The sequence below is a fragment of the Scyliorhinus canicula genome, chromosome 3, assembly GCF_902713615.1.
Source record: "Scyliorhinus canicula chromosome 3, sScyCan1.1, whole genome shotgun sequence".
Lineage (NCBI taxonomy): Eukaryota > Metazoa > Chordata > Chondrichthyes > Carcharhiniformes > Scyliorhinidae > Scyliorhinus > Scyliorhinus canicula.
The window spans coordinates 220,869,802-220,890,263 of record NC_052148.1 but is presented as its reverse complement, the minus strand read 5'-3'; the positions used below and the strand labels follow the sequence as shown (position 1 = coordinate 220,890,263).

Below are 20,462 nucleotides of genomic sequence, written 5' to 3'. Positions count from 1 at the left end.
CTCTCTGTTTTTAACCTTTACATAGTGATGAAAATGCCATCATCCTATTCAGAAAACTTTACCTGAACATCCTCCTTTAAAGATTGCTATGGGGAATATAGCGATTAATTAGTCAGTCTCCTGTGGCTTTACACACCGGGAGTCTTGATCAAATGTGGTCTCCAGAGAAAGTGGGGTTAGTGGACAGGAAATAATTGGACCAGAGGAAGCCATAGTTCTGACTCGCGTTTTTATGCCCTACATGTTGCCCTCATTTTTGTATTCAAATTCTAAATTCTAATGAGAACAGTCATAATGGAGATTGCCTATGTAAATTTGTAAAAGGAAAATGGCTGGAATTCTCCAGCTGTTCGCTGGTGGCGGGATTCTATGCTCTCGCCAGCAACTCGCTTCCGGCCGCAGGTTTCATGGCGCCATGGGATGGCTTCAGTGGGTATTCCACCAGTGAACGGGGTATTGCCTCCTGCGAGGCTGAGAAACACGCGGCTGGGTGGCCGGAGAATCCTATCCAATTATACTGCAGCACCTCCACTGGAAGGAATGTGTATAGAGTGTCAACTTTATGTAGGGAGCTTCTACCTTTAATGTTTATATTAGAATTTATAATGGGAAAGGTTGACAAAACTGTGCATATTGTTACAGACAGGGGAGAGAGGCACACTGAACTCACTTAGTTTTCCTGCCTTCTGTCCGTAAGCAGAGTTCCAGTTTTTGAATTCCCCCCAAACACTGTTTGTAGAGACAGTTTTTTAGAGTGACTCGCAACAAATGCTCTTTCAGGTTAAATCAGAAGTATTGTTTATTCATACATTCAAGCCCAGGGGATGATCTTTGCAACTGCATACACAGGCACACAAGGAAAAGGAAAGAAAAGAGTTTTATAACGAGAAATATCTTAAAACAAAAATGAACCAAAGACATTGGGCGGAATTTTCTTGTTTTCTCGGGAGAGTGGAGCAGCAGGAAAAACTGAGTGGAAGCTGCGACCTCGTGGGCGGCTTCCTCTGCCATATTCTCAGGTACTTAGACAATAAAAAAATTAATCCCCTGCCAACAACTTAGTTTTTTAAAATTCGGAGCGCCCCAAGACAAAGACTGGAAAATAGAACACCCCCATCATGGAGGTTTTCCGCATCCCCCTCTCCCTGCCCCCCCCCCCCCCCCCCCCCCCCCCCAACGCAAATCATCTCAGTGGGGCAACACTTTTCCCCCCATCCCACCATGGACCTCTTCAGCACCCCCTTTCACAGAAGTCCCACATCATGGAACTCGCCCCATTCCACAGCCTGCCCTGAAACTGCTCCTGGCAATGCTCCTGGCTCTGTCTAGCGTGCCAAGGGGCAGTACATGAGTACTGCCCAGGCATGACCTTCTCCCCTAAAGAATAACATAGAATTTACAGTGCAGAAGGAGGCCATTCGGCCCATCGAGTCTGCACCGGCTCCTGGAAAGAGCACCCTACCCAAGGTTAACACCTCCACCCTATCCCCATAACCCAGTAACCCCACCCAACACTAAGGGCAATTTTGGACACTAAGGGCAATTTAGCATGGCCAGTCCACCTAACCTGCACATCTTTGGACTCACATTTGTGGCCTCGGTGGGTTCTGCTTCCCAGCGGGAAAAGAGAAACTATCAGGCATGAAGGCCTGATAATGACATTTACCTCTTTTCAAATTGAAATTCTGATGTTCAACGTTATGTCATTGGCGAAGGGCGGGGACAATTGGAACGGGAAATCCTGTTGGGGTAAACCGTGTTTTGGGATTCCCCCTTGCCCCTGATTCCTCCCCCCTTAAACGGAAGCAAAAAAATTGCTCCCATTGATATAATTTAACGTGAATGCCAGAGTCCAGTGAACGTTCCTTCATAAACAGGAGTTGCAGAATTTCTTTGATGATGTAGTGAGGTAAGGTTGGCGCTCATCAATCTGTTCCACCCTGCAGGTGATGGCAGGAAACTTCCAGGCCTCAAGGAGGTTTATACTTGAAACAAGCTTTGTTGTCAGCCTAGAGTCCTGCTTTGGTGTTGATGGGCTGGATGTTAAACAGCAGATCACCTGCGAGTTCAGAAGTGACATATTAAAATTTTCCACAGGCCAGGGGAGCTTAAGCCATGTGATGTTGCCGATCGATGAGTCAGTTGCACGTTAACAATCTATTTCTGTGCCTGTTTTTTTTGTTGTTCACGTTAGATGGATGGTGGTTATTATGGTATTTTTAAAGTACAGGTTCGCAGACCTCAAAGGTACAAAAGAAACGAGAGCTTTATTGGACAGGTCTTCACACAGGCTGGTAGAATAGACTGACTGTTAGTTCACCTGAAATGCCGGTGATGTACGATGTGTGATCGAACACTTAAAGTGGCCTTGTTCCAATTAGGAACAAACCTGAATGCACAACACTTTTTTCTTTCCCCTTTATATCAGAAGTTCATGCAATGAAACACAGTATAACGCTTGCAATCAAAATTTACAATATGAACAATTAACAAAGACAACAGTCAATAAGTTAAGACATTTCGGAGGACATCGATTTCTGTGTGGTTGTCAGCGAACGTCAGGCATTTGCTTTTTCATATTGACTGTAAGCTCTGATGTTTTTGGTGGAGTTTGGATATTGTGCAAACGGAGTGGACGTGGATTTGGAGGTTGACTCAGTTTTAAAATGTCCACAACTGGGATAAGGACTTCCACAGTTGTTTCCAGTCTTGTCAGGTTCTCGGGTGTACGGGTCTTCGCTTGGCACAGTTTGTTGTGGATTCTTGATTGACTCTGTCTTCGGCAATCTTGTTCTAGTTGCTAAATGTTGATCATTGTGTCTTCTCCACATAACATCATCCTGAGTTTGAACTGTGTATGAGACCAGTCCTGTCTGTGCCAAGATGATGGCACATATCCACTTCTCACTGGTGGTATAGTTCCTTGCCAATACTTCCTTAACTTTCTGAAAAACATTGCGTTTAGCGGTGGTCTCACGTTGCAAAACCTGACTTTGTTGTTTCCTCTCACAATTTCTCTTGTCTTGGGCGGCTTCAATAGATCAAATGCTTGTATAACTGATGTTTTATCATGAGCAATGCCAGGGAACTTTGGGTTGTCGAATGTGTGTATTCCTACATATCATCAGGAATTGACTTTGTTGTTTAGACAATGATCCTTGCTCATGAGTTACCTTCAATGAATGCTCGATTGTCTCAACAAATTTTCAGACAGCACATTTAATAATAATAATCTTTATTGTCACAAGTAGGCTCACATTAACACTGCAATTAATTTACTGTGAAAAGCCCTGGTCACCACATTCCGGCGCATGTTTGGGTACACGGAGTACAGTATTCAGAATGTCCAAATTACCTAACAGTATCTAGTTCGGGACTTGTGGGAGGAAAACCGGAGCTTTCGGATGAAACCCACGCAGACACGGAGAGAACGTACAGACTCCACACAATCAGTGACTCAAGTCGGGAATCGAACCTGAGACTCGGGAGCTGTGAAGCAACAGTGCTACCCACTGTGCTATCATAGAACATAGAACAGTACAGCACAGAACAGGCCCTTCGGCCCTCAATGTTGTGCCGAGCCATGATCACCCTACTCAACCCACGTATCCACCCTATACCCGTAACCCAACAACCCCCCCCCTTAACCTTACTTTTATTAGGACACTACGGGCAATTTAGCATGGCCAATCCACCTAACCCGCACATCTTTGGACTGTGGGGGGAAACCGGAGCACCCGGAGGAAACCCACGCACACAGGGGGAGGACGTGCAGACTCCACACAGGCAGTGACCCAGCCGGGAATCAAACCTGGGACCCTGGAGCTGTGAAGCATTTATGCTAACCACCATGCTTCCCTGCTGCCCCTTTGTTTTCAGAATGATGCGGAGCAGGACAGATGCATTGGATTCCATTCTCCGTTAGATACTTTGTGAAATTAACTGTGACCCTTTGTTGCTAACGAGTTGTTCGGGCTAACCAGATCATGCAAAAATCTCACCCAGTTTTTCTATTTTGCTCTCGGAGGACATAGTCTTAATAATGGTGACGTCAGGTCATTTTGATTGTTAACAACAACAAAAAATATTTGTCCTTTGAATAGTCCAGCATAACCTCTATGAACTCTTTGCCATGGTCCCTCTGGCCATTCACTGGGGTGTAACGGCAGTAGATTTTGAACCTTTGCGCAAGCTGAACATGTGCCTGCCTTCTCCTCGATTTTGCTATTGAGCCATGGCCACCAAAAAAGCTTCTGGATATCTCCTTCATTCTTACAATTTCACAATGAGGTTGCTTAAGGACATGTTCCCTTAACAATGGAGGATTGATGAACCTCACTCCCCAGAGGAGCAACTAGCCTGAATGGATAGTTCGAGTCCTCGGGTAACATGGCTTGAACTCCGGGTTTGTTCCCCCGTCTTGCCACAAAGTACCATGTCCATAACTTCAGACAAGAATGGATTATTTCTGGTATTCTTAACTCCTCCTACTGTTACAGGAGTACTATCAACTTCTTTGAAATAGAAGATATTACCACGTGAGGTATTCATTGATGACTCATTAGGTGAAGGTAATCTAGAGAGTCCATCAGCATCCCCATGGAGATTTAATTTATGATATTTTATTGTGTCGACAACAAAGAAGCCCATGGGCGGAATTCTCCGCTCCCGGGAAAAATCGGGAGGGCCGTCATGAACTCGGCCGAGTTTCACGTCGGCCTCGGAGGCCGCTCCTCGCCCCCTATTCTCCCCTCCCGGCGGGGCTAGGAGCAGCGCTCCGTAAATCTCGGCCGCGGGGGCGTCGCACCGAGAATGACGCGGCCGGCGTGCCTAATGACGTCAGCCGCACATGCGCAGGTTGGCCGGCTCCAACCCGCGCAGGCGCGGCTGACGTCATGACGCTGACGGCACGAACCCGCGCATGCGCGGTGGTCGTCTTTCCCCTCAGCCACCCCGCAAGACGTGGCGGCTTGATCTTGCGGGGCGGCGGAGGGGAAATAGTGCGTCCGATTTGGAAGCCGACCCGACGATCGGTGGGAAACGGTCGCGGGCCTGTCCTCTCCCAAGCAGAGTCGTGGTGCTCTTTCCTTTCTAGGCCACCTACAAGCCCCAAACGGGCTTCTCACCCCCGTTTCACGACGGCAGCGACCAGGTGTGTTTGCCGGCGTCGTGAAACGCCCGTGGACAGCAGGCCATCCGGGTCGGAGAATCGCCGTTTGCCGTGAAAAACGGCGAGTGGCGATTCTTCCGAGCGAGGGGGGGGCGTGAATTTTGTCGGGGGGCCCTCCTGCGATTCTCCCACGCCGTGTGGGGAGCGGAGAATCGTGCATCCTTAAACTTTAGCTTGACTGAAATCTGTGGTGGGATTCTCCCGCTACTGGCCGGGTGGCCCGATGCCGGTGGCAAGAGCGGCGTGAACCACTCCGGCGTTGTGCCGCGCCGAAGTTGCAGAATCCTCTGCACTTCCGGGGGCTAGGCCGGCGCCGTAGGTGTTGGTGCCACGCCAACTGGCGCCGAAGGGCCATCGTGGGCTGGCATGAGTTGGCGTATGCGCAGAACCATCGGCGTGTTTCCTGCACATGCGTAGGGGGTTTCTTCTCCACGCTGGCCATGGGGGAGCCCTACAGAGGCTGGCGCAGAGGGAAAGAGTGCCCCCACGGCACAGGTCCGCCCACAGATCAGTGGGCCCCGATCGCGGGCCAGGGCCAGATTCCCCCCCCGTGCCCCCTCCGAGGACTCTGGTGACGGCCGACAAGCCAGGTCCCGCCGTGATGGACCATGTCCATTTCACACTAGCAGGACTGGCTGAAAACTGGCAGCCGGTTTGCCCATTGGGGTCCGGAGAATTGCCGGGGCGGCCGCTGCCACCGGCCCCAGACTGGCGCGGCGTTATCCCCCCCCCCCCCCCGCCGCCTGAAAATCGGCACCGGAGAGTTCGGCAGCCAGCGGCGGGGCGGGATTCATGTCGTCCCCCGGCAATTCTCCGACCTGGCGGGGGGTCGGAGATTCCCGCCCCTGTTTTATGCTTCCCAGCTTCCTTTGAAAACTATGGCATGTTTCTTTAAAGCCTTCGGTGGACCTGTTTTAGACTCTGACATGAGTCACCTCAGCCGAGTTTAGCTTAATTCTCTCCAGCAACGTTCTCCCCATTAGGGCTGGATAATTACCTTAATGACATCCAGGGATAAGTCTGTGGTCTGACCATTTAGCTGACATTTACATAGATAAGGCCCCTTAACAGCACTATCTCTCCGGTATATGTTTTGAGTATTATCTTTGAGGGTTTGAAGCTGATATATCATAGTTTCATGGTAAACTGTTTCTTTTGGTAATAATTTCTGGGACCAATAAAATGGATTCTACAGTGTCCACCTCCATTTTTACCAGTTGTGTGTCCCAGTAACAGTTGGTTGCACCAGCTATGGCCAGTATGTTCAACGGCAATTTGGCATCTCAATGTGACTGGTCCTTTTTCACACCCTTTTTGTGCCATGTGGATACTTTTAACTCTATTCAATTTGAGTCTTGCTTTTTATAATTCTTGTTTGAATCTTCTTGGGCGGGATCCCCCCCCCCCCCCCCCCCCCCCGGGCCGGGTTGGAGAATCGCCGGGGGGGGGGATGTGAATCCTGCCCCAGCCAGCTGCCGAATTCTCCGACGCCAGGGATTTGGCAGGGGCGGGAATCACGGCGCGACGGTTGCCGGCCGCTGTCAGCGGACCCCCCGGCGATTCTCCGGCCCCCGTGATGACGTAAATTAGAGTAGGTACCTACCGGTGGGACCTAGCTGTGCAGGTGCTCTCCGGGGTCCTCGGGGGGGGGGGGGGGGGGGGGGGGGATTTAATCCCCCGGGAGGTGCCCCCACAGTGCCAAGCCCTTTCCCCGCCGGCCAGCGTGGCGCAAACCTCCTAGCCCCTGAAGGTGCGGAGGATTCCGCACCTTTGGGGCGGCCCGATGCCGGAGTGGTTCATGCCACCCCTCAGCGCCACAGTTGCCCGCCCCGCAGAATCCTGCCCCTTGTTTCCTTCCCCAACACGCACTTTCGATGTACCCATTTTTACCACAATTCTTGCGTTTTGCATCTTTACTCCAGCACGCAGTTGCTGTGTATCCAGTTTTTTAACATCGATAGCAATTTCGAACCTGTGTTTGTGTTCGGGTTTCAGCCTCTACCTTATGGACTTTATTGCACAAGCTTAATTGTTGCACTTCCTTAACTGCTAGCTCCAATGAGACTGCAACTTCTAAAGCCCTATTTAGGTCTAAGTTACTCTATTAACAGCCTTTTCTGGATAACTTCACTTCTTAACCCATACACAAGTCTGTCTCTAATGGTGTCATTCAGGACATCTTCAAATTCACAAAATACAGTTAATTTCTTTAAAGTAGATACTAATTGTGTGATTGATTCACCTTCTTGCTGGTTATATTTTTGGAACCTGATCCTCTCGGCGATGACCAAGTGTTTAGTGTGCCTTTGAACACATCACAGCTCATATTGAATAAGGATGGTTACAGTGGTGAGCAACATCGTGGAACTACACTGGTTGCATCATGATTTGTGATGATGGGCAGCACGGTGGCCTAGTGGTTAGCACAACCGCCTCACGGCGCTGAGGTCCCAGGTTCGATCCCGGCTCTGGGTCACTGCCCGTGTGGAGTTTGCACATTCTCCCCGTGTCTGCGTGGGTTTCGCCCCCACAACCCAAAAAAAAATGTGCAGAGTAGATGTATTAGCCACGCTAAATTGCCCCTTAATTGGAAAAAATAATTGGGTAATCTAAATTTATTAAAAAGAAAAAATGTATTTATGATTTGTGATGATACAGTCCCTAGGGGGGATATGTTGAGATTCCATGAGCAAAACCTCCTGCAGCGTAAATTAGTTGCTCCTGAACTTCGGAGTTCTCCAGTAACTCTAATATCTATCAAATCCAAAATCCATTGCATTTCTGAGCACTGATTTTAAATGAATCTGAATATTCATGATTAATAAGATGTCAAAATAGAGCCATTCTCCAAAGGAACTATTTCCCTCGTTTGGACGCTTGTGTATTTTTTTTTGCATTTGGAATATCATCTTAAATCAGAAACTGGAATATCACACGCATAATGCATAACTTAAGAATTTAATTCTTTCCATACAACTATGTTGATAACTAGCATTTCAGATTAGTAATTTCTGAGAGAGATTGAATTACTGAGAATTCAGAGCTTTTCATCATGAGACACTGATGCAAAGCTTACAGATCATTTGTATTTTGGTGGCAATCCCATTAAGAGAATGGCTATTTACCAAACTAACATATAAAATTGGGAGTCCTCAACCTTGAATCCAGAATCGAGTCCTATGGCATCACATGTGCAAGGACATTTCCTGATGCTGGCCACCTATCCCCCTCGTTCAACTGATGGATTAGTGCTGCTTGTTAAATACCATTTGGCAGAAACAGTGAAGGTAGGAAGGACACAGATATATTCTGGATGAGAACCTCCAAAGACCAATTACCAAGACTGTACCACCACAGGACAAGCTGGCTAAATTCTGAATAGCATAGTTGCCAAACTGGGCCTCAGACAAAGTGATGAGCGAAGCAGCATGAAGAAGAAACCTACTTGACCTCATCCTCATTAAACTGTTTAATCTATCTGAGACTATTAGCAGGAGTGGCCATTGCACATACCTTGGGGAAATGATGACATGTTAGGGAGATGAAGACATGCCTTAGCATTGAGAGCATCCTCATTGTGTTGTGTGAAGCTACCACCATGCTAAATAGGAAAGATTCAGAATAGATATAACTGCTCAGAACTGGAATTTCAAGGGACACTGTGCAAAATCAGTGGGAGAGTTGCTTTCCTCCACAAGTTGAAATCTCATCTATGAGCATGTGCCTCACTTTACCATTATTATCAAGCCAGGGATTCAACCCTGGTTCAATGAGGAGCGTAAGAGAGCATGCTGGGAGCAGCACCAGGCATACCTAAAATTAAGGCACCATTGTGGTGAAGCTACACGCAGGCCTACTTTAATGCTAAACAGCAGAAGCAGGATGCAATAGACCTAAGCAATCCCACAGCCAATGGATCAGGTCAAGGTTCTGCAGTTCTACCACATCCAATCAAGAATGGTGGTGGACAAGTCGGAGGAGGCTCATCCCCATACTCACTGATGGCAAAGCTCAACATGTCGGTGCAAAAGACAAAGGGGAAGCTTTGCAGTCATCTTTAGCCAGATGTAGCAAGTGTATGTTGCATCTTGGGAGGACTAACAGTGCAAAGGAATACACAATGAACGGTGTGATTTTTGGAAGTAAAGGGGACCAGAGGGATGCATGTCAAATATCCCTGAAGGTAGCTGGGCAGGAAGGTAAGGTGTTTAAAAGGCATATGGGATATGCGCTATTGTTAGCCGAGGCATAGAATCCAAGAGCAGGGAGGTTATGATGGAGCTGTATAAAACGCTTGTTAGGCCACAGCTAGAGTACTTTGTGCAGTTCTAGTTCCACACTATCGGAAGGAAGTGATTCCACCAGAAAGGGTGCAGAAGAGATTCAGCAGGATGTTGCCTAGGTTGGAGCGTTTCAGCTGTGAAGATAGACAGGTTAGGCTGGGGTTGTTTTTCTTAAAGCAGAGAAGGCTCAGGGAGGGACCTGATAGAGGTGTACACAATTATGAGGGATATAGATAGGTTAGATAGGATGAAACATTTATCTTTAGCAGAGTGGTCTATAATGAGTGGGCATAGATTTAAGTAATGGGCAGGAAATTTAGAGGGGATTTGAGGAAAAACCTTTTCACCCAGAGGGCAGTCAGAATCTAGAACTCTGCCTGAAAGGATGGTAGGAGTGGGGGAACCTTCACAACATTTAGAAAGCATTTAAATGAGCGCTTGAAATGCGATAGCATACAAGGCTGTGGACCAAGTACAGGAAATTGGGATTAAAATAGATAGGTGCTTAATGACCAGTGCAGACACGAGGGGCCAAAGGACCTCTTTCTGTCCTGTAAAACTCTGACTATCTCAGACACTATCCAGGACATAGCGACCCACTTGGTTGGCACCCCATCCACCATCATAAACATTCACATTCTCCACCGCTAGTGCATCATATCTGCAGTGTTGTACCATTTACAAAATGCGCTGAAGCAACTTGTCACAGCTTCTTTGACAGCACCTTGAGCCTGCGATGTTTACTGCTGAGCAGAACTAGACCAACAGACACATGGGAACACCACCACCATCACGTCACACACACCCTGACTTGGAAATATATCACCATGCCTTGCTGTGTCAGAATCCTGGGAACCTATCCAGCAGGGTATACCTACATCACATGGACTACATCATCTTCTCTAGGGCAATTAGACATGGGCAGCAAATGTTGATGTCGCCGGCAATGCTTAAATCCCATTATTCAATAAAAAGAAGTGTTTTTGAAATCCTGAGGACATGAAAGGCGCTTATAGAAGCACAATTTCCTTTCTTTATTGTTTAGTAATAACAACAATCTTGAAGGAATAGAACTAAAAAGAGAGGAAACTTTGAAAAGAAGTATAATGAATGACCTGGAAAGATGGTTAAGCGGCAAAAGACAAAAGGATACATAATAGAAATTATCAACATGTACAATACCCAGGAAATGTATCAGTAGCTGAGGGATGATGTATAGAATAGGAAGCAAGAAAAAGGATCAAAGTGGAACTTGCTGCACTGGACCCAGTGTCTGGTGGAAGAAAGAAAGCAGTTTGAGTTCATGATCAACCCATCAGAAGTGATTTGATGGGCAGTGGTGGTTCTGCTTTCTGGTTTTCCCAACGCACAGGAAACCATGCCATCAACAATGAGTGTAGTCTTGATACGTGGGAGTATATATACATTGTTGTTTCACATAGAAGGAACAATGCGATCTCATTTTGATCAAGTTCTCTGTTCTGTCATCCTACCCTCACTCTGATCTCTCCATGTATGGATTTCTGCACTCTTCCGAGGAAACTCAGCATAAGCTTACTGAACTGCAATCATTATTCTCGTCAGTACCTTTCAGCCCTCAAGCTTTAATTAACATAAACTTCAGACTTGAACTGCAGCTCACAATTTCGCCTTGGCAGTAGTTGCTGGCTGTGCAAGACAGGGGTGCCATCACTTTGGGGAACGGGGTGCTGATTGATGAATCTTGTAGATCTCCCCCACCATCTTCGAACACCCAAACTTTGTGTCAACCTGTTTTTTTCTGCCAGACTGCTGGGGCACTGGTACTTACTCCGCCTTCCTGGTTTTTCACACATCTCTTCCCAGCTATTCCCCTTTTTCTACTCATTCACATACTCCATAGGTTTCTTAAGTTTTGTATTTCCTTTGTTATTCCTTCTTTTATCTCCTGCAATTATCAGTGTTTCCTGTTCTCTACCCAGCGCTTCACAACTTGTGTAATTTATTGTTTGTGTTTTTACCTCCCTTCTTCTGCTTCTGTCAAAGATGCTGTTCATCTTTAATATCTTCCAGTCATATGGATGTCAATACGTGAAATAATGACTTTTGTTTCTCTGCTGATGCCTAACATGCTGAATATTTCTGTATTTTTCTATTTTGGTTTCCAGATTTACAGTAACTGCAGTATTTTGCTTTTTGACTAAATATTTAGTCAATTAATTATTATAATTGCTGTGAATTTACTAAGCATTAGAAGATGTTGGGCCTAGTTCAGTGATAGTATAATTGTTCCTTGAGCTAGGCTAATAATTCAGTGCAGTACTAAGTGAGTGCAGTAGTCAAAGGTGCTGGTTTTCATATATGAGGCCCTGTCTGCCCTCTACGCTGGAGGAAAAAGATTCCATGGCAGTATTTGAAGAACCAGGAGGTTCTTCCCAGTGCCCGGGTTACTATTTATCCCTCAAAAGCTGTTAATGGAACATTATTGTATTGCTGTTGATGCAATCTTGCTGCATACAGAATTGGCTATCACGTAGATTACAGTGATTGGGCTGGATTTTCATGAAATACGGGAGACTCCATGGAGGGATGAAAATGGCAGCCAAGACATGATTCCAGGATTCCTGACCCCATTCCCAGGTTTTCCGATTTTTATGAGTGACTTTTATGGGTGTGGGCTGCTGTGTGTTTACAGTCCACATCATGCGCTCCCAAGCTGGCCAGCTCCATTACCAGGATAGGCATATCCTAGTCCTCCACAGTTTTCATAGAGTCGAGTCGACTTTTCAAAGACTTGTGCGTCATGGAACAGAAGTGTCGTGCATCATAGTTTGCATCAGGGAACCGTTTGAAAGCTATTTTAAAAAGGTCTTCATTATGTCCCCCATGCCAAATTATGGTACTTCCATGTCCATTCAAATACTATAGTCTGTAGAACCAGTGAACCCAATAGGATGTATTAAAAACTTTAAAACAAAAGGTTATTGATTGATAACTTGCCACTTCCTTAAAATTTTGGTTTACTACAGGCCAATAAAAGCGTCAATCATCCAGACTTGTAAAGTATCAATAACTGAAACTGGAAGCAGTACAAATCTGCTAATCTTGTGTAAGAAAACATTGTGAAATTAACTGCATAGATCAGAGAGCCAGTGCTATCAACCAAGCAATGTTTTCCCTGGGGCTCAGATGTTTCAGTACTCTAATGGATGTCTTGGCTGTAAGTCAATAATACATAATGAGTCTTGGCTGAGAGCCAAGCACAGGTGGCATGGATGTGGCATAGGGAGTGTGTTGGGGGGGGGGGAGTTGAGAGCTGGAAGACATAAATTAAACAACTCGTCTTGGCATATGGCTGCACCTGTGGCTGTCTCTGAACTATTTCCCACCCCCTCTCAATTAATATTTCCTGGCACTTTCTGCCTAGGCAGGCGGAGCAATTTTCTCAACTCCACCACCCACCTCAGGATGAAAATCCAGCCTATTATGTTTGAAAATGTATTTATTTGCCTACAAAATGCTTTGGGATGTCCTGAGATTATAAAAGGCAAAATATAAATACAAGCAGCTTCTTCTTTCCACATCACAGAACTTAAGACAAGAATCAGGAGTAGGCTATTCGGCCCCTCGAGCATGCTCTGCCATTTGATACATTGGTGGGCTGATCTGTTTGTGGTCTCAGTTCCACTTTCCTGTCTATTCTTCATGACCCTTTACTCCTTTGTCAATCAAAAATCTGTCTCAACTCATCCTTTAATATATTCAATAGCCTAGCCTCTACTGCTCTGTGCAGAAGAGAATTCCATAGACTCGCGACCCACTGAGGGAAAACATTTCTCTTCATCTCAGTCTTAAATGGGAGACCCCGAATTGTTAAAACCATGTCCTCCATTCTAGATTTCCCAACAAGGGGAAACATTCTCTCAGCATCCACCTGTCAAGACCCACAGGACTAAACTCTAATGATTAGAGACCCAACCTGTTTAACATTTCCTCATAAATGAGTCTGTTCATTCCAGGAATCAGTCAGGTGAACCCTCTCTGAACTGCTTCTGATGCAATTATATCCTTTCTTGAGTAAGGGCACAAAAACTCTGTACAGTACTTCTGGTGTGGTCTAACTAAGGCCCTGTTTGGCTGCAGGACCACGTCCCTACTTTTACACTCACTTCCCGGAAAGACGGAGGCTATGGGGAGACCTGATGGAGGTCTACAAAATTATGAGAGGTATAGACAGGGTGAATAGTCAGAGGCTTTTTCCAAGGGTGGAAGTGTCAATTAAAAGGGGGCACGGGTTCAAGGTGGGAGGGGGAAAGTTTAAGAGAGATGTGCGGGGTAAGCTTTTCACCAGAGTCGTGGGTGCCTGGAACGTGCTGCCAGAGGATGTGGTGGAAGCAGGCACATTAGCAACATTTAAGAGGCATCTGGATGGGCATATGAATAGGGAGGAAATCGAGGGATATGGACCGAGTAAGGGCAGACGGTTTTGTTTTTGGTTAGGGCATCATGATCGGCACAGGTTTGGAGGGCCGAAGGGCCTGTCCCTGTGCTTTACATAGAACAGTACAGCACAGAACAGGCCCTTCGGCCCTCGATGTTGTGCCGAGCAATGATCACCCTACTCAAACCCATGTATCCACCCTATACCCGTAACCCAACAACCCCCCCCCACTTAACCTTACTTTTTAGGACACTACGGGCAATTTAGCATGGCCAATCCACCTAACCCGCACATCTTTGGACTGTGGGAGGAAACCGGAGCACCCGGAGGAAACCCACGCACACACAGGGAGGACGTGCAGACTCCGCACAGCCAGTGACCCAGCCGGGAACTGAACCTGGGACCCTGGAGCTGTGAAGCATTTATGCTAACCACCATGCTACCATACTGCCCATTTGGTCAGCATCCCATCATCCACCCTCCAAATTTCAACTTGTCCAACACTCTGCTCCCCTTATGCTGACTTGCACCAATTTCCATTCATTCATCACACCTCAGATTTAAAATTCTCCTCTGTGATCTAATTCCTTCATGGCTTCACTTCCTGCATCCTGTACCTTCTTGCAACCTTACAACCCTATCAGTTTTGGCCTCATGAGCATCTGATTTCTAGGCCCAGGGCTCTGACACTGGGGGCGATTTTCACGGCATGTTTCTCAGCGGAAAGAGGCAGCCTGCCATTGGCCAGTGGCAGGATCTTCTGGTCCCACTGCTGTCAATGGGATTTCCCATTGAATTCACTCCCCTGCTACCAGAAAACACGCAGGGGGCTCTCTGTCGGTGGGACTGTATAATGCTGCTGGTGAGGACAGCAGGAAAATCCCCACACTTTGTCTCCTTAAACTCCACTTCTCTCTGCTCCTTTAAGACACTCCTTAAAATCTATGTCTTTGGCCAAGCTTTTGATCACCTTGTTATGAACCCTGTAGAGACCAATAACTTTTATAAAGAAATTCAAACTTTCAGTTAATAGTTGAGTAGGTGACATGGCAAGATTTAACATTTTAAAAGATTTACAGTAGGAAACAGAACTAAAAGCACCAATGACTAAACACTATTTTTGTTGGATGCTGCCATTGGTTCCTAGTGTAAACACCTTGCACTTTCTTCCCTCTGACAAATCTTGATCCTTTTTAAGCAAACTACCCTAGGCTTGTTGTCAGGCAGACTTCACAACAGGTCACAAGGCAGCCTTTAGTTTAGCTTGAGAACAAAGTCACAAAACATGAACCTATAATTGTAACAGTTTTTATAATAATAATAATCTTTATTGTCACAAGTCGGCTTACATTAACACTGCAATGAAGTTACTTTGAAAAGCCTCGAGTCGCCACATTCCGGCGCCTGTTCGGGTACACCGAGAGAGAATTCAGAATGTCCAAATTACATACCAGCACGTCTTTAGGGACTTGTGGGAGGAAACCGGAGCACCCGGAGGAAACCCACAATGACACAGGGAGAATGTGCAGACTCCGCACGGACAGTGACCCAAGCCGGGAATTGAACCTGGGACCCTGGAGCTGTGAAGCCACAGTGCTAACCACTGTGCTACTGTGTCATCTACCCTAATATGTCCTTCTGTTCCTTTGTGTCAAATTTTGTTTGCTAGTGCTCCTATGAGTGCCTTGGGAGGTCTTGCTGCAGTAAAGCTGTGTGTGTGTTGTTATTGTTGTAATTGTTAAAGAAAAGTTCTTAAAGAAAGTAGCCAGAAATTCAGTTTTATTTACACTCTGGTAGTTTTATCTTAAGAGTAGGGCAGCTAACGTTCAACTATCCAAGCAACTGAACTCCAGAGTGTATTTAGGGAAGCAAATAATGTGGCCATGAATGCTGGCCAAGGGCCTGACTCCATTCTTAAATTTTGCTGTCCAATATTTTTGATGAGTAAACATCTGCTGCAAGCCCTCAAAGCTGAAATTAGTACTTGTTTTGAATTTTACAATCTTAAAAAACAACCATGATGGCTAACTCTTTGTATCTGCAGACTGCTGTTTGAATTAAGTTCACCAGTTGTGACACTTGTATCTGAACCACCTGGGATCTTGCACATCGTTTACAGAATTGATAGATATGCAAGGATTAATTTTGACATTAGTTGCTGTTGAGTAGATATCCAGTGATGCACATTGGTGTAGCTAATTGTTTCCAAAATCTTGTACATTTATTCAGTCCTAAACTGCAATGAGAATTTGTGTAATAATTACACGAGTAGGTAATTTAAGATAATTGAAAGGGACGGTATCAGAAAGAATTGGTTGTATTAATCAGAGAATGTTATACTTCCTGCTGGAAATTAATCATTTATGGCCACAACGTACAATTTATTTTCGTCTTGGTGATGTATGGATCTGCAGCACAAAACAGACTTAAAATGAAAAGTGGTAAATAAGAAAATATAAATGCACCATAGTCCCAGAGGACCATAGGTTGCACTCTCCTTCGAGAGCTGACTGGTGGGTTACTACACCTCAGAAGATGGGGTCTTCATGAATAACCTCAGCCGGTGAGGGAATTGAACTCTAGCCGTTGGTGTCGCTCCGCATCATGGACCAGCAGTCTAGCTAACAGAGCCTCTAGAGTGATATATATCAGCAGAGTGAAAAGATAGCTGTCATCAAAAAGGGGGAAGCGGAATTGCCACTCACACAACTGTACACCAATGCGCAGTTTGCGTTTTCATTGTTTTATGGGTAGCAATCCTTATTGCTAATAAGTGCTCAGCCGCAGTGCTAAGTCTGCCACGACCTCGGGCCCAATCTGGGGCCCACACGGCTAAGTCAGTTTGAGAACCTACAAAGCCGTGCTTACGCCGGATCGATCAGCTATCCAGAAACTGTTGGCCTCACCAAGGAGACCACAACCACGTGCCGTTCAGTACCGGTCCCCACAAACTGATAGCAGACGGAATGGTACCTGGGGGTGGGTGGGTGGGTGGGGGTTTCTCCCAGGCAATCTGAGGTGCCTGGGTGGTCGGCCTCCAGGCAGGGTGGCACCCTGGCACTGCCAGGCTGGCACCCTGGCTGTGCCACCTGGGTGCCAGCTGTCCAAGTGGCACTGGCATGGGTATTGCCAGGCTGGCATTGCCAAGGTGCCAAGCTGGTATTGTGCCTGCGCTGGTGATCGGGCCTGGGGTGCCCTGCTGGTATGTGGTGGGGTGCTGGGGTGGGGAGGGCTCCTCAAGGACCCCTTAGAGCTGAGTTTGAGTGTTTGGGTTGAGGGGACCGGGGGTTGCGTCAAGAGATCGAGGTGCCATTTAGAAATGGTGCCCTGAGCGGAGCTCCTCAGTGCAGGAAATAACACTAAGAGCGCCCTCCAGGGACGTTCCCCGCCAAGGCACGAAAACGAGACAGGGTGCCGTTAAATAGTGGGTCTTTCCTGGTGCTTAATCCCACCCAGAACATACTCTTTTATTTTGGTTAGACCGTACCCTAAATACTAGAAAAAGTTCCTTTCCATGAAAGATATCCAATTTGCACGCATGAAACTTACCTTTTTATTGTTTGACCAAGTGCTTTTTGGAGCTGCTGTTACAATTATTACTTTGGTTTTATTTTCCTCAGACTCTTGGTGTTGTCTTCTTTAATCAGAGAGTCAGAGGGTGCAATTTAGAGTTTATACACTGATTACTGGTCAATCATCGGACTATTGTAGCTGCACATAACATGAATATCAGCAAGGACAGTTATCCAAAGGGTCCTGTTCCCACCACTCCACACTTTCCAATTTAGGATGATGGTGTTTTCTATGTGTATGTCAAGGTTATATTTCTTTCTTTGAAGAGGAAGGTTAGTGCCGTGATAGTTAACCTAACGTTCTCTCTTTTTTTCTAATTGCAAATCTGACCTTATTTCAGTGCCAGTAGCTGTCCCATTTGCATTTAATTTGCTCTATGTCAGTTGACTTTTTTGATGCTGCTTGTTCATAAAAGAACACTGTTGATCCTATTTTTACAGGTGGTGGGATTTGCAAGATTTTTTTTTTACATATCTATGTGTGTCCATAAAAGGATAGTGTAATTGTAAATAAATATAATTTGCACTAAGATTTGCTTTGTCATACACAGTACTAGTCAATCACAGCTTTTTTAAGATATGAAATGCAACTTGCTCTGTTTTGTCCGTCTGAAATGTTTAAAATAGTCATCTGTAATGTCCATTTCTTTTTATATATAAAGCTTTTGATCAAATTAGCTTTTTCGCTGATGAGATATATTTTAGAAATTATTCTCACTGATGACTGTGGTGCTTTTCTTTTAAATTTCTAAGTGTGGCTTCATTCACTGTCACTGTTTTTATTCCTTTTTCAAGTTGTAATTGATGAAGTTCTGTTCAGTACTGTGAACTTTCTATGTGTGTGCTGTGAATATGTACCCTAAATTTCTTCTCCCTTCCATTCTGCCCTTGTTTCTTCACAGTCATTGTATACAACAGATTCTAGAAAGTGTAAATCATTGTCACCTTAATGGCATAGTTCACAGGGACCTGAAGGTCAGTATTTACCCATGAGCTGCAAGCAGAAATACATTAATAAGGGTGGGAAAACAATCTTAAAGATCTCTCTTTCCTCAGCGCAATCTGCATGATGCCTTTTGCCTATTTGCAAGTCCACATGTCTGCTATGCATCATGGCTGAAAGCTTTTGAATGCAACTGGGGAAGTCTTTTCATTGTTAAGGTTCAGGGCACCGGACATTTATTAATAACTTAATTGAATTGTTATGGTGCAAAGTATGGGTGCGTGAATATGTGGTATTTTAAAATAAAAAAATGCTTATGATGCATTGCTGCGTGTGAATAAACACCACTTCTGTTCTGAGACTTGGACAGTAATAGCAGCTATTTATACAACTGGTCACGCGTTGCTCCATTGGAATACCTATAGGTAAAAATGAAGAATTATAAAATGTTAAAAATATGATGATACTCTTATAACCTAAATTAACAGCTATACATTGATTCAAATGTTTGTAACCTACAAGTTACATAAAAATATTGATGAAGGGTGCAAAACTACTGAGAGCAACTAACTTACATTTGAAAAACATTTGTTTTCCAACAATGGCGGCTTCATGGTAACCATTATGTTGACCAAAATTTAATATACAATTATCGAAGTAGCTAAATGCTACTCTTCTCATCGGCTAATCATGACTTTATGGTTATCACCAAATGTCTCGCCAGTAACTAAAGGAAGGATGACTATATATCTAGTCAAAGTAAATGTTTGAAAGCTGTGAGCTCTTGGTTCATGCACCAATGGTTATTCTGCTGGAGCACCTGTGTTTAGGTCCATTAAGGATGATTCCAAGAAACACCAGTTGTTTGCTATTGACCATGAAGCCAGTCTCTCCAACAGTACACAGAGAGTGAGTGTCAGCTTGGAACTAACACACGCCCCTGGTGTTTGCATGCAGTCATTGCATTCAGCAGATCCTGGAGGCTGTGCTACACTGCCATCAGATGGGTGTGGTCCATCGAGACCTGAAGGTGAGTGATTTGAAGATGATAATTGGAACAGTTCAAACTGGTCTGCAGTCATGCATGAGGTTGATTCAAAGCTTCTTCCAACTTTCTTACATGGATAAGTTAGCAGGGGGCTGTAATGGCCCAGAACAATAGTATCCCTAACATGGGTCACTGTTTGGAGGCAGCAGATTTGGGAAGGAAGGGGACACCATTTGTTTTCTGAAAAAGTAATTGTAAATAAGCAATTCTGGTTCTCCTTTCTCTTCGTCTTCTGAGTCACCCTTACCTGCAGTATTGAAGTTGGTGACTGATGCTACAGTATAATTCTGCAAGGGCAAACAGGGCATCCGTGACTTGTCGGTTGCACCTGTGGCTGTGGCCTGCAAGATGCAGCCACTGGGAGTAGGTGCCAAGTCCATGAGGACATGGCAAAGGTGCAGCAATGTCTCCTTGTTAAGGCGAAGCCTCCTACAGCATGCGCTGCCATCATCTGTTCAAACAACCAGCAACGTCTTTACATCCTGAGTTGCCGCAGGCCTCCCCCTCGGGGTCCCTCCCTGGCCTGGTGGGCGGCCGGGTCCTCAGGGTGTGGGGTGGGGTCCGGCCCGGCACATGGCCTGCCACCTTGAGCCAGACGCTGCTGCCGCCGTGCCTGGCATCTGGCCGCCCGGCCTAGCAGCAGCACCACTAGAGCAAGTTCTGCGACCAAACTTCCTGCCATGAAGTTTAGTAAGACATTGGCGAGGCTGTGCGACTGACAAACACCGGTGGCTCCCACCCCGGAACCCCCCCCCAAACCCACAATGCCCTGCCCACGCACACCCAGCCGCAGCAGGCCCCCTCACCAGACCCCGGACACCTGCACATAACATCACCTGAACTGGCCACTGGTCCCCTCGCCATGGCACTCACCCACCCTCCGGCTGTGGACATGTTGCTGGAGCTGTGTCCCATCCTTGGCTGTACCAATGTTGGCTGCTGCGCATGTGGTGTTGCCTCCCACAGTGTTCAGGCACAGTGTCCAGGCACCACGGTCTGATTAGGATGCTCCTAATTAGGATTAGT

General features: G+C 46.0%; 1 protein-coding gene across 38 annotated transcripts in view; it reads left to right on the top strand.

Annotated features, from left to right (window-relative positions):
- The window catches only part of LOC119963306 (calcium/calmodulin-dependent protein kinase type II subunit delta), a 425,111-nt gene that overhangs the window by 274,577 nt on the left and 130,072 nt on the right, over nucleotides 1–20,462 (top strand). For 23 of the 38 annotated variants that reach the window (XM_038792230.1, XM_038792236.1, XM_038792232.1 and 20 more), the window contains exon 6: nucleotides 18,348–18,420. In XM_038792230.1, coding sequence (XP_038648158.1) covers nucleotides 18,348–18,420 — 73 coding nt within the window. Of the gene's footprint in view, nucleotides 1–18,347; nucleotides 18,421–19,345; nucleotides 19,419–20,462 lie in introns of all 38 variants that reach the window. The other 15 variants (XM_038792233.1, XM_038792235.1, XM_038792231.1 and 12 more) reach the window with 1 other exon arrangement.